General features: G+C 39.2%; 2 protein-coding genes across 2 annotated transcripts; one reads left to right on the top strand and one right to left on the bottom strand.

The window, feature by feature from the left end:
- The first annotated feature begins 213 nt into the window (after positions 1 to 213).
- Positions 214 to 10,164, top strand: laptm4b (lysosomal protein transmembrane 4 beta). The gene is made up of 7 exons (XM_067500055.1): positions 214 to 1,014; positions 2,400 to 2,517; positions 3,590 to 3,663; positions 3,741 to 3,863; positions 4,154 to 4,252; positions 6,071 to 6,166; positions 8,083 to 10,164. Exons 1-7 carry the CDS (start codon positions 922 to 924, stop codon positions 8,155 to 8,157), a joined length of 678 nt encoding a protein of 225 aa, XP_067356156.1. The 5' UTR covers positions 214 to 921; the 3' UTR covers positions 8,158 to 10,164.
- Positions 10,165 to 11,978: 1,814 nt separating this feature from the next.
- Positions 11,979 to 14,659, bottom strand: rpl30 (ribosomal protein L30). Its single transcript, XM_067500115.1, has 5 exons — positions 14,552 to 14,659; positions 14,389 to 14,437; positions 13,758 to 13,903; positions 13,266 to 13,396; positions 11,979 to 12,087 (listed from the first exon to the last, which is right to left on the bottom strand). Exons 2-5 carry the CDS (start codon positions 14,407 to 14,409, stop codon positions 12,035 to 12,037), a joined length of 351 nt encoding a protein of 116 aa, XP_067356216.1. The 5' UTR covers positions 14,410 to 14,437; positions 14,552 to 14,659; the 3' UTR covers positions 11,979 to 12,034.

Here is a 14,659-nt window from a genome sequence, read left to right as displayed (position 1 = left end):
ATACATTTGCTCACAATAAAACAAACAAGACCATCTTTTATTATTTAGTAATGGAATATACCCAATGAAAAATGTGCTAATAATACTATAAACTAACAGATACTAAAGGTTTTATTGTTCAGTGTTGAACCCATCAATAGCTTTTGTTCAAAACCCCTCTTTGAATTCGTTTTGTTGCCAAAGCATCGATTTCATCAGTCGTTTCATAGCTGGATACCACAGCAAAAATAAATGATTGAAATAAAATAACTAACCCGCATTATTTCAAATATAGCTGGATGCTGTGTTTGTAAAATGTAGGTGACCCAGACCCATGGGTGCAGCCTGCCTGGGTGACTTTATCAAACGAGTAAAGTAGGCTGAACTAAAGCTGGATCACCAGCTGGGCAAGACCAGCAAGTGGTACTGACTAGAAGACTCCCAGGGCCCCCCAGAAGTTCCAGGTTGTTCTTGCCTGGAGGCAATGTGTTACAGGCAAAACACGCACGTATCCGGGCGGGGGGGTCACGGTTGTTGTCATTGCAGTGTGAATTTCTCTTAGTCTGATGATGGAAAACTTTCTTTAGCACTGAATTACAAGAGCAAAAGCTTAAGTCTGACACAAAACTCCATGTCAGAATGAAAAAATTCGTGCGATTATAAAGCATTTCGCATCCCACACCACCCATCGGCGTCCTCCATGCCGTCGGATCCCGGGCAAATCCTCCGCTGGTCACGTGACTCCGGGATGAACCGGATTAAAGGCTCAGTGTTCGCCCAGGACTCCACATGCGGAAACAGCGAAGTGCGTCTCAGACAGACGTTGGATGTGGCGGTCCTTTTTTTTTTTGTTTTGTTTTGTTTTTGCAGAAATTGTAGCCTTGAATACATCTTTTTTAGTATCATTCATGATTTAGCGTGTAATCCATAGCAAGAGAAACGATGATTTCCCCGTGGGACCGGTGGTACTCGACGAGCTGCTGCCTCTGCTGCCATGTCCGGACGGGCACCATCATTCTGGGAATATGGTACATGGTAGGTCATATTCTTCACGTCGAAAAATATCTACGCGACAGTAAACGTTGAATATGCTACAAATGCGCTAAGTGCGCTTGAGTTTAACAGCAGGTGTATTGACTAACGGTAGCTAGTCGCAGTTTGCGGTTTGTTTTTGGCCCATTTTGATTTGCCCTTTTCAGGATTGTCCTTGGTTTTTATGCCACACAATGAATTAAAGCCACAGTGTCTGCTTATTTCCCCCCGTTCTATTAAGATATAGTCTTTCTGAAATTAGGTAAAACAAATCACCTCCGTCATTTATGACCATTTACATTCGCTATCAGCTGCACTTGATGTTTTGCTCTACTAGCCCAGATTAAATCTAGTTTCCTCCTGTCAGTACACACGGGATAACCTGAAGTTTTAGCCATAGCTCAGTAGTTCAGCCTGGAAAATCCCCGACCTTTAGTCTTAGTTCCTGGTGTGGAAAACCTACGTTATCTTTTTTTAAATGGTGTATCACAGTAAATAATATAAGAATTTAAATCACGTTCACATCTAGGGCAAGTTATTAATATGATCACTAATTTTTATACTTTATTCATGAAATTAATAAACAGTTATGTAAACAGATTGTGGTGTCTGTGTGTGTGTGTGTGTGTGTGTGTGTGTGTACACTTGTGTGCATTTACCAGAACAATGAAAAGTCAGATTACTGTTTTAATAGGACACTAAATGCTTCAAACTGGCTTCAGACATGTCCGATTTCAGGTTTGTTCACCAAGCCAGTTTCCGAGAAGATGGTTAGGAAGGACTGTTGATCTTAGATCTGCTAAGAGAGGCAAGGACCGTTATGAGCTACATCTGAAGATTGTTTTGTGTAAAGTATGAGCATTAATGGGGAGTGGCCCCAATGTTAGATTCGATTGCAAGACAAATGCGCACACAGAGAGGGAAGGCACGCTCTGCTTCATGTGCAAACACTTAGACCATTTCTTTTGTCTGAGTTTGCTTTGAAAAGTCTGTAATTATTGCCTCCAAAGCCCCACTTTTCATTTTGACCCTTATCCTAAACCTGATTTTGATCAGTTCCATCCTTGTCACCCTGGGCTTTGTGACCTTGTATCTTTCACTGTTTCCCATAGACAGACTAAATGATCATTACTAACGCTGCTTCATTATAGTTATGTACAGCAGATCCACTCAGTAGTTGATCTCTATCGTATCAAAAACCGATTTCTTTACCTCACTTTTGATCACATTTTAATTTGAAATACTTTTTTCCATACGAAGGAAGAGGCCAGAACAACAAGATAAGGTTCCAATAATTCTGTTTTGATACATTACCTTAAAGCTTTATCCAAGAATGTGAAAATAAATGACTCGAGACACTCATATTGATTTCTTTCTTTTCTTTACAGCTCATCAATGCCGTTGTCTTACTCATCTTGTTGTCGGCTCTTAATGACCCAGTTCACTACCGCTACCACCTTACGAGCTCCGAGCTGGGCACTGACATTGACGTTATGGATGATGCAAGTGAGTCCAGCTAAACTGTTTAAAAGCATTTTTGTTTCAGTTGATAAAGTCATGTCAAATTAATTGCAAACATAGAATTGGCATTTTTACACTTTCAAATAAATGTAAATGCGTACAAATCCACGACAATATCGGGTGGTTCCAGTTAACACTATTATTTAAATGTATCCTCCAGCTCTACTTGAGAGTGCACATTAAAAACAGCAGCACATCTATGTACAGTAGCGCTGTTTATTTCTGGAGCTTTAACATCACTGCTTTTCTCATAATGCTGCACTCAGCACAGACATAGCTGAGTATGCTTGACACCATAGAGAACGAATCAGACTGAATGTGTTTTTTTTTCAGTGCTTCCCCTCCAGCAGTTATCATCATCACAGTCGCTTCTGCAAAGCCACAGACTCAGTCACTGGCTACTCTGATAAAAAAAAACCTCTGCTCCGATTCTCTGTCAGATTAAAATGGCCATCTTCACACACTCTACCTTGGACATGATTGTTGCGCATGAGAGCGAGACAACGGATTACGACGGAAGGATATTATAACTTCCTGGGTTTAATATAGTGTCAGATCTGTAATAATCACTGTTACTGAATGTCATTATAGCATCTAATATTTACAATCGTTTTTTTTTTTCATGAGTTTTTTTCTGCTATTTATTGTAACAAACTTTCAAAAGCTACAGTGGATTCATTGATTCCACTATTTTCTAACAATTCTGCATATTGATCCGGGATCCTTTTTTACTCAACAGCACTTACACACATATCCACTCTTATTTTCCTCATTGAATCACCATTAGTTACTTTTGTTAAATGCTATAATGATAGTACCATGGGTGTCATTGGCCGTTTCCACCGCTGTGTTGTGAACTTGAAAAGGGTGTGACATTTTGTCAAATTCCGCATCTCTTGCTCGACAAACATCATGTGCTTTGTATAACTGAGATTGGGTCCTGAAAAATGGCAGGGTTGCTTTTGTTTTTTCAAAATGGTTTAGATTAGTGTTCACTGGATTCTAGATTATCAGTTTTCATGTTGTTCAGTTTTTTTGTTGTTTTTTTCTTTTGCAGATATCTGCATAGCCACTGCTATATCCCTACTCATGATTCTTATATGTGGCATGGCAACATATGGTGCTTACAAGGTAAATAAACGTGCTAACAAGATTCAAGCAGATCTCTGAACTTGACAAACTTTCTTAGTTTCATTTGCTATTTTCAGCAACATGCTGCTTGGATCATTCCGTTCTTCTGCTACCAAATCTTCGACTTTGCCCTTAACACACTGGTAGCCATTAGTGTTGTGGTTTATCCAAACACCGTGCAGGACTACCTTCAGCAACTGGTGAGGACCATGACAAATACAGATTTTAAAAATTTCGACTTGTTTTGTTTGTGATAATTGGGGTTGGTGCTTCAGAGCAGTACTGTTTAAAATGGCGAGTAAAGGCCACCCAGACATAAACACAGCTATCCAGATTAGGTGACCATTTCTTGTTGCCTCTTTAGGACTGAAAGGTCAAGTTTTTTTCTGATGTAAAAAAGGTCACATCTTACATTCTGTCTCACATTTCTCATTAATTTTTTTACTCTTGACATTTTTTTCTTTTAATTTATTATCCTCCCTTCCCTCAGCCGGGGACCTTCCCTTACAAAGAGGACATCATGTCTTTCAACAACATGTGCCTAGTTTTTGCAGTTCTCCTTTTCATTGGCTGCATCCTCTCCTTTAAGGTAAGTCTACACAGTCTTTGTAAGACCACAGATTCTTCCACTCTCCCCTTTTAATTGCTGTAAATACTGTCATCATCTATTTAAATCTCTGAAACTGTACAAATGCATAGGGGAAAAAAAATCAAAATTTTAATTGTATATGCACATTTTCATACATGAAACACTCAATATTTGTTCCCTGTGAAACAGCCATTTTATAGATTTGTTCATAAAATGTGCTTAGGCAATTACGTCTCATTCTGTACATGTCTTACAGCATTTATTACACATGCTATATGAACCATAATGTGCACATTAACATTCCTACTATCAGTTTTCTTTATGAGCTTATGACACAGTCAGACACCAGTGGGTCAGGGACAACAGGAAACCACCTCCTGTCAAGCTAAGTCCTCTTTAATGCATGGCTGATTCTCCAGGCGCAGCCATGCTCTGAGGCCCCGGAATGAGATGGGACATGAAGTTGCAGTCATCTGTACAATCAAATCAAGTTGTTTCTCCTCTAAGCTCGGATTGGAAATGTTCTCGGCACATATCCAGAGCCAGAACTGGGGTATTATGATAGGAAGCAGCCAGTCGAAGACACACTGCTGGACTCTGGAGAAGAGTTAAAAATGTCACGACTCAGACAGAGTTTCATGGCAAATCTGCTGATAGTTGAACTGCTTTTTGCTTCAAGATTCAGCATTAAAGACCATGTAAAAATCTGTGTTGTCCCAAACATGTAATCGAGACATTTGCCAAAAAAAAATCCATAGAACTCGATTTTGATTTAGCCAGTTTGATTTAGCCAGTCCACTGGAAAAAGGGCCAGATTTGAAATGTTGAGGCACATCCAGCTCTCAGCACAGAGGCAACACCTGCTGAAGTTTCTGCTAAAGCCAACATCCTCCACTTGACTGCACTTGGCATAAATGACACATACAGACAGGCAGGAAGAGGGAAGAAGGGAGGGATGCAGATAGGCAGATGTAGCTGGACAGAAGTTTGGATGAATAAATCAATCAACATGACTTACTGTGGAAAGTAAATGAGCAATATGGTCAAAGTCAGACTTTGTAGAATGCAAATTGTCACCCACTTATTTGCCTCTGATACAATTTTAAAGCCGAGGGTGGGAAATTGTACCTCCTACATACCTTTTTGAAGTATATAGATAATATGCATTTGCAAAAAATGAGCGTTCAGAGGCAGTGTTTGGTCAACATTATAGTACCTTAAGCTCTTATCTTACAAAGACAAAAACTAAATGCTGTATTTTCAATGAGCATTGAAATGGCTGTGTAGTTCTGCGTTTTGTTTTAAAGGTACTGTCATGTGTAGTGCATATTGATGAAGCTGACCTCAGTTAAGAGCTGGTGTCACAATAAGGAGGTCATCTCTGCAGATGGTAAAGTGATTGGCTCGCTCTCCACTTGGCTTTCTGGTTGGTTGGTTGCTCGCTCTCACTGTTGGCAGAAGTACCAATTCAGCAGGCTACACACACACACACACACACACACACACACAATGAACCTCCTGTTCTTTTGCCAAGAAACACAAACCTAAATCTCAGTGTAGGCTAAGCTTTACTGAGGCAAGACATGACTGAAATTGCCTTTTATAAAATGTCAAAGCCAGAACCAGAAGGGCACGATTTTCCATGAAAATGTCCACACATAAAACTGTCTGTCAAATCTTGTCTCTAACCTGTCATGATTCTCTATGTCCAGCCTGGATGAAAGGATAAGATTTCATTAAGCAGCGTCCGTAATGATGAAAAGTGGAGACAGTGTTTAAAGTCGTGGTTTGTTTTCTGTTTTGACCTCCTGACAACAGGCCTACCTGATTGGCTGCGTGTTGAACTGCTACAGATATGTAAGCGGCAGGGGCACCACAGAGGTCATGGTTTATGTCACCACCAACGACACCACGGTGAGTACACATATCAACCGAGCATCTCTCTGTCTCAAAGACACATTGAAAAGGCCTCATGCTCAGTTCATACATGATGCAATGTGTCAAGTGCTAAGGTTTACTGATATGTACAAAATTATCAACTATATTTCTGTGTGTTTTTGAAGTTAAGTAAGTTGATGCCACTACGTTTACAAGGTAAAGATTGAAGGCATCACTTGTACTTAGAGCAGCAATTTCAACACTTACAAAAAAATCAATGTATCCACAATGAATCCATGTAACTATGGAAGACTGGATTTTTTTCCCCAATTAGAGTAAAACTAAATATTACATTTTCTAAGGAGCATCATGTTCAGCTTTAATCACATTTTTGTTGCTATTGTTAGACATATTGTTTTTTGTTTTTTTTATTGTGGTCATTGAGGCATTTTACATATCAGATAATTAAGAGGTTCTGCTCATAATTTAAAAAGAAATAGAATTGATGAGTTTTGCAGATTATCAGTAGATTGTAATCTATCCCACGTGTTTCCCTCTACAGTGACTCGGTGGCAGTTTTAGCGTAGTCACGGTTTCCACTTGTCTGTCTTACTGTAATCCTCCACACTGATCCATAAGACATTAATCTGTATCAGACTCATCATCTCAATACGTGGCACTTCATCTGTCACTTTGTCCTTGGCTTGTCGTGGCCCCGGTTCACTGCTGACGTTTTACACCTTATGAAACAGACTCTACGGGCAGGAGCTAATCCAGCAGGAGTCTGGTATCATATTGTGTAGCATGTGGCCTTGGAGGAAATTCTGGATATGTGCCAGTCTCTTTTGTCCTCAGCATGCGGGACATGGAGAAAAAGATTTTTTTTATTTTTTTTTTTTGACATGGAGAGAGAAATCTGAATACATGTCTAAAATCGCTGGGACATCTTTTCTCCACTCCACACACGTCGTTTTGAATGAATAGAACACTCCATCTATTTTTACTGTTAAAAAGCCGGCGGTGGGTCTAAATGGATTTTTACAGCCTCGAACATCAAGTACCCAGCTGCTTATCTGCCCTGCTTTTATATAAATTTAATTAAAATGCACAAGAGTTGTCTCTCGCTCGCTCGCTCTCTCCCCTCTCTTCTTTATATATCTATATTTAAATCTCTGTCCGTTCTCCTCTCTTCTTCTGGACATGTTGCATAATTGTCTGCTTGTCCGCTTCATTTCAAATCCTCCCTGTGATGTGTTCACAGGGCCTCCCTGGCTGTTTCACAATTCCATTCCCTCGGAGCATATTTTCCGTCTCTCTCTCTCTGAATTAGCAGCAGGGCTGGTTTTATAACACTGTTTAGAGCGTAAGACCTCTGATGGAGAGTGGGCATGTGGCCTGCAAAGCACAAATCTCATGTACAGATGTGGATGAAATTGTTATTACATCTACACATTTTCTCTGAAATATCCAAATAATAAGTGGAAAAAATATATATAAATATATAAAAATCTGACTTTTCTTTTGATTTTTATTGTTGTTGTTTTTGTATTCACTAGAATATTTTAAGTACTACAACAAAGACCAAACCACACAATTTCTGACCTTTTTTTTATTTTTATAAACAGGCTAAATGACTGAATACAAGATTGAACATTTGTGATGCTAATTACAGGAAACATTTAGTTTCATTATAACCCCATTTATCTTTTCTAACAAATCTGTCCGGCCCATTTCCCTTAGTTTTTATTATTCAAAATAAAATTTGGTCAGTTTTTAAGTGTTTATTAGTTTTTCACTTAAAAGTTACCAACAATTTTGTCCACGCCTCTACTGATAACTAAGGCAAAAACATTTTACATTTTAAATCTATCCACTAAACCATATGAATTGTAATCATGCATATAGTAGAATAAAACAATATATGTGAGTTTTTGTTTTCTACTATATTACAGGTTCTGCTACCTCCCTACGAGGAAGCTGTCATCATCCCACCTAAGGAGCCTCCTCACGAGTATATGTTGGCATGAGAGACGCCTTTGCTGCTTGACCCCAAACAGCCCTGCCTACCACATCTTTCTCCAACATTAGGACCCCAAAGCCGGCTGGATTGTGTTTTGGCAGGAGGGTAAAGCAAGTGTTATAGGTGCTGATTTAAAATTGGGTTCCTACAAACCTTTGATTACTCAGACCCTGAGCCAGCATTGATCAACTCTGCTCCCCACCACAATCTCCCCTGGTTGTTGTGAGGAAATGTCCTCTTCTCCACTCCGTCCTTGTTGAAGAACAGTATTGGAACTACTTTGACACTGCTCCCCACCACATTCCCTAACTCTCCTTCTTGGCAGCTGGGGTCTCCTGGCAGCATCTAAACTCTTGCACGTCCTCAACACTCTGTCCTAATGTAATTTGCACTGTTCTATGAGTAAAACGTGCCCCCGTCTGGCCACCAACTGTTAACCCCCTCGATACTGTGAATCTCCCTCATGGTCTTTGTCTAGAAACAAACTACCTGAAAAGAGCCTAGCTACAGAGAGAGTGAGAAGGAAGGCAACATACATGATCAGTTATGCAAGAGCACTTTTTGCCAGAGATTTACTGAATGTAACGTGGGGGTATTTTTGTAAGACTTTTTCTATACCAGTAAAAACTGAGAGAAAAGAAGTGAGTAGTGAAAGGTCCTCTTTTGATTAAAATGTTGTCTGTGTCCTAAAACATGTCCTGCAGGAAATTGTATTGACCACTAAAACCTCTCTTCCCTTTTTATTTTATTTTTTTTAAATGTAACCCCGACTGCCAGTGGAAACCTTGTTCTCCTGTTCAGCTTTATTCCAGTTTTCTTTACTGTCTATATCATATTGCATGTTATGAAAAGTGCATTTTAGGCTGGCATTAATATAATCATCCTGTGAAACAAACATAATTTCACACTACACACCCAAAAATGCAATAAACAAAAAATCTAGAGCTTAATATTAGACATCTGATGTGTTTGTCAAGTCACAGCAACAACTGTCTTTTTTTGTTTTACATGGATGGTTGTTTGATAATCCTTTTTTCTTTTTTTTGGGGGGGGGGCACTTAGCTGGACATTTCCTATACAAATGGCACAACATGCTGCCATACATGCAGAGACTATGTGTTTGTTTGTGTGCTTACCTGTATTTCACTATGCGTGACATCATGGTGTAACTCCTATGTCATTTTATCTGTAGTGACATTTCTCTTGCACATGCAGTGACATCATGTTGAGCCATTTCCTGTGCTGTCACCTTTTTGATTTTATGATGGATGGGGATCTAAAGTATTGATTTAGCATAGCAGCACAAAAATCTATATAAATATACAGTATATAAAGCTAGATAAACAGTACATATGCTTCTCATTTGCCTACAGTTATTTAGGCATCAGTTGAACATTGTGAATAGTTAGATATACCTAATCCTTTTCTTTCCAACAATTCTGAAGTAGTATTTGTTATTACCAGACAAGTCTATGCAATAGTTACTACAACTTGGAAATACCATGAAGTAGTTTTCCATCCAATGCTGTAGTTGATAATGTAGCCATTTGTAAAGCCCCTTCATCATTGTATTTGTGTGAATTATGACCACTTCTTCTGCAAATCCAACAAAGCTGAAAATGACATTGCACTTTAAAGTCAGCGTGAGTTCACTAAAAACTGACTGTTCAAAATTTCACTCATCTTTATCATGTTCTGCTCTAAGTGGTTCTGATATCTGAAACCCATGTCTGGACGATGCAAGCTTCCTAACCATGACATTAAAAGAACAGTATTTCTGTTGTGTGATTAAAGAGCTGTGGAGCTGATAGATTCTTGTGTGGATGAATTTCAGCTGAGTTGTGCAGGGTTTGGAGGAAAAAAGCTTTTATCTGGGCTAGCAGATGGCTGATGCCTCATTTTATTAAAATCATTTATTGGAATGACTGTTCACACACGTCATCTTGTTGGATCTGCACAAGCTCATGCCTTTGATTCTGAATAATAAAAGAACAAAATCAGTTCTATAGTTGAATGTGTTTGAGTCACTGAGTTGATTTTGTTTTAAGCTTTTGTAGACATCCTCAAATGCTATTTGTGTGGTCACATACAGTAAGAAACACTTAAATTACCTATGTGGACAATAAAATGACACATTATTAAAGCAAATAAGATTTAGTGAAAACACATAACATCTACTTCTTTAAATGTGAAAAGGTTTTCAGACTGTTGACATTACAAGGCACATATCTGTCTTGTGATAGGAGTGGGCATCTTGGGAAACGCCACATATCACAGATTAAAGCCATTATAGGCTAAAACAGCACAGCAGCTCATAAAGGGCTGACTGGATTGGTTTGACGCCAACAAATTAATCCTAAATCAGTACATAACTGTCGTGGCAAAAACTGGAAGGCAAGTTAGGAGGCAAAAGGCGACTCACAAGTGAATGATAATGGTGAATTTAATCAGCAAAATGGAGAAACATGCAGAACAGAACTACACTCTAGAGTGGGCCAAATCAGATTTGACCAAGATGTGTAGGTTGTTCAGCCTTTTATACATTTAACTCAACATTTCAGATCACTAACATTTATTCAGTTCACTGTATTTAAAAAATATTGTGTAAATGTGTCAAGTCTCTGACAAAATAAATGAGTGTCATACTGATGCATTCACTAGCCCTCTCTCAGTCTGTTGGGGGTGAACAGGGTAGCAGATCAGCAAGGATTTAACTGCCTGCTTTAAAATGGAGGATGGCATTACCTTGGGTCTGACAGTCAGCTACCAGACACACTCACCTACTTTCTGCTACTGTGGCGCATCATGGGGAAAAAAAAAACACAAACAAGTGGGTCACAGTCTCTTTTCTTGCTGAAATGCTTGTTGGCTGTAAAGAGAGTTGTACAGTGACATCAACATCAAAAAGAGCCGACACAGAAGGCAGTCTCTCTCCTCAGAGTCAGTAGAATTCATATGAACTGGATAGTCTCCAGATCATAATCTGAAATGTTCCAGTAGAAAATATTCGAGTACTTTTATTCACAAATAAATACAAGCAATACCTAATGGGACAGAAATCAGTTTGTTTGAGATAGAAATTTATATATCTTATAGATATATGTCCTATCAGTAAAATACCCAAGCTGCTTGATGTACGAAAGCTTCCTTTGTGATATTGCCCAAAGACGAGAAAAGCTTGAAATTATGCTGTATGAGAGCATAAAGCACAAAACATCAAGTTGAAGGCAACAAATGATTATTCTCATATTGTGAACATGTTTAAATAAACTGTATAATTACAGTGCATTCAGTATTAGGGTCCTAAAAGACGTGAACCAGCCCCAAAGTCATTTCCATCAGCAGTTACAGCTGCGAGTAGTGTTCTACTTTATCCACCAAAGCTACCGAACTGTCCTTCAGCAAGGCACTTACACTATGTAGGGCTGCATGAAGATTGCTCCTCAAGGAAAAGTCATCTATGCATCTTTGCTAATACAGTACGGAACTCACTTGTTAGACACAACCATGCCTCCATATGATGAATAAATTGTACAAATATATGTATGTGTGTGTCAAAGTGTCTCTAAGCAAGACATGACATGGCAATACAAATCACACCTAAAGCCTGTTTTTACAAGTCTAAAATTATGTTTAGAAATTGTTTTCTTCTCATGGCCTTTGCAGAAGAAAGAAGAAATCCCTCATACCATAAAAATGATAATAGTGGGCAACCTAACTAGGGAAAAACAAGGTGGTGACCGCTGCTCTCTGGTGGACAGTTGCACAACTCACACCATGTCTGGACAGGAAGGTTATGAGGATGAAAAATGAAAGGACAGCATCAAGTAATGTTATTGTCTTCTATTTTATTTATTTTATAACAACGGGGTGGGGAACCAGCTTTACTGAGCCTGCTGCTGCTGATCTGGCATGCTTCTGATGATGTCTGAATCGCCTGATGAGAAAAGGAAAAAAAAAAAAGTCAGAGGACTAAACTAAACACAGTAGAAAGACACCATTTACTCCAAATGATTAAAAAAAAAAAAAAAAAAGACTACTTTGGTGTGATACAGCCAAAATGAGATTAAGACAACTTCACTAATTTCAAGTCATGTTCTATGGATTCATTTTAGGGTTTAAATGTACCCCTCCCACTCCCCCTTTTTAAAATATTGATCTACTTCTAGCTGAGAAACTTCTCCAGATGACATCACGTTTTCATTATTAGCAGTTAAAATGTTATTTGGGGGGGCTCTTGAAAAGCAGGTTGACCCTGATTACAAACTATATAGTATGAGCAACAAGATAACATAATCCGAACTCAAGGTTCCTCCAAGTGATGTCATCTGGAGGTGTTTTCAACTAGAAGCAGATATTTTAATGTAGGGAATTCAGAGGGGAAGTTTAATGGCATTCATTTACATGTACTACTCAAAGTAGAACCCAAAAGAAGCAAGTTTAATATCATTGAAGGTATCCTTTAATGTCACAACAGAGCATTCATGAACTGGCAAGAGAAAACTGGCAGCACAACTAAACGCTCCAACAGGATTTCATCTACCGAAGCTCTAGTCCTGACGTAGAGCCACATTGATAAACATGTCCAACAGGCACAAAAATTCACTCAAAGGGATCCAAGTAGCAGGAAATACAAATCTTAAGCTAAGCGGTGATACAAACTACTTTAACAAGAGGTCACTTCAGGTTTGTTGAGCTTCACTGTGTTGGTGTGAAATGTTTTTTTTAAATGGATGTTATGACAGAGTTTGGCTGGTCTTCACTAAAACCACAACACCTCCTCTCATGATTCAGGACATGATTATCCTCTGATCTCTATTTTTGAGGTGTTTAAGCACCAGATTATAAATACACTCGTAGATGAGCAGGATAGTCAGACAACACACTTTCTATTGTGGGTTGTATTAGCAGGTCCTCTTTACTACATTTCACCCCTGTCAAAGAGTGGCCTTGGATACATTTAGCTACGAGACATGCTATCGGTACATTAAATATTCTACTATGGACTTCTCTTTATTATCAAGTCTAGATTTAAATTAAGTAAATTTTTGTCACAGAGAAAAAGCCACAAAGAATTAGCTGTTGAGTCTCCCCAAAACCAAGACCGGTACTCACCAGGGTCGATGATCGCCAGTGTGCACACCCTGTAGTACTTGCCGCAGGCTGTGCCAAGCTCAATGTTGTTTCCACTGTAGTGGTGCACACCAGTCTTAGCCAGCATGGCATAGTACTCAATCTCAGATTTCCTAGATGGGAAGAGGTAAAAATTATCTTAGTCAAAGCAACAGATTAAGTAAGTTTGACTAATACTAGGAGTTAAAAATGAATGACACAAAAAAGGCAGAAAATCATCAAGCCATACTTTCACATGGATACCATATTTTCTGGACATTTTATACTAGCAACCATCTACAGCAAGAGTAAATAGTGCACAAGAACATCATACATTTGATTAACCCTAATACTGGATGTGCAGGATTGTACAACCAAATGACTCACTAAAGCATTACATTTTCATCATGTCATATTCACTTCAGCAACATGGCCAAACTTTTATACATCAGTGTTAAAACTACATGTTGCTAACACGAGATTACCTTTACATACCTGAGGGCAGGGCAGTTGTTTGCCAGGATAACCAACTTGGCTTTTCCCTGACGGATCATCTTCTGGGATTGCTTGTAGCCAAGGACGTATTTTCCACTCTTCATCACCAACTGGAGACGGGAGTTGATGGACTCCATGGACTTTTTCTGAGCAAGCATGGATAAACAGGCTTAAAAGTCGGCGACATCACATTACGCTACACAGCCTGCTTTCTCGTAATTGTGAACATGCTAAACCCCAAATTAAATAACGTTAGTGGGAATAATAGTGATTGCTAATACAACATTCTATAACGTACATTTGCTGGAACTGTCGACATGGTTGTGTCTTTTTACTAGCATTAGATTTAGCGTACGTAATTAGCGTTAGCAACACAAGCACGGCTAAAGCTATACTTGACTCTGGTTACAAACGTTAGCAAACGTCAGACAAGCAGTTGGGCGGTTGTAAAATGGACAACAGACACGGGTGCCTTTAAATATTTACAGCCGCAACGATTTAAGGTATCGGACATTGTTTGAGCTAAATAAGAACATTAACTGCAGAGCTAGGGTACATGCTACCTAGCAGGCCCTGACAAACATGTCTCCACGTGAAGCCGGGCCCTCAGCACCATCGCATGCACACTTACCGTCTTCTTTGCGGCCACCATGTTTACGGTTTATTCCGACACGGCCAACCTGCGGAGGGGACGACGGCAGGAGAAAATAGTCGTTAAGGTCAGGACGCTAACAAAATCTTAACACGATAAGATTATGGCTAATTTAATCGGTAAAACAGAGAGCTCATCTTACTGTGAGGTGTCTCGAATATGGCCCCGGAGAAAAAGGAAGTCCCACAGTGCACCGCGCCACTATCTTCTCTGAGAGCATGCGCAAACCAACGGGCACGATCCCGAGTTC

This window comes from Channa argus, chromosome 1 (assembly GCF_033026475.1).
Source record: "Channa argus isolate prfri chromosome 1, Channa argus male v1.0, whole genome shotgun sequence".
NCBI classification, from domain to species: Eukaryota; Metazoa; Chordata; class Actinopteri; order Anabantiformes; family Channidae; genus Channa; species Channa argus.
This window is presented reverse-complemented; position numbering and strand designations above follow the sequence as displayed.

Excerpts from the sequence above, each read along its gene's own strand:
- laptm4b (XM_067500055.1), top strand. The coding sequence starts at position 922 with ATGATTTCCCCGTGGGACCGGTGGTACTCGACGAGCTGCTGCCTCTGC. Across the intron at positions 3,864-4,153 it reads AGGACTACCTTCAGCAACTG|CCGGGGACCTTCCCTTACAA; the intron begins GTGAGGACCATG and ends CCCTTCCCTCAG. Across the intron at positions 6,167-8,082 it reads TCACCACCAACGACACCACG|GTTCTGCTACCTCCCTACGA; the intron begins GTGAGTACACAT and ends ACTATATTACAG.
- rpl30 (XM_067500115.1), bottom strand. The coding sequence starts at position 14,409 with ATGGTGGCCGCAAAGAAGACG. Across the intron at positions 13,397-13,757 it reads AACAACTGCCCTGCCCTCAG|GAAATCTGAGATTGAGTACT; the intron begins GTATGTAAAGGT and ends CTTCCCATCTAG. Across the intron at positions 12,088-13,265 it reads ACTGGCGATCATCGACCCTG|GCGATTCAGACATCATCAGA; the intron begins GTGAGTACCGGT and ends TTTTCTCATCAG.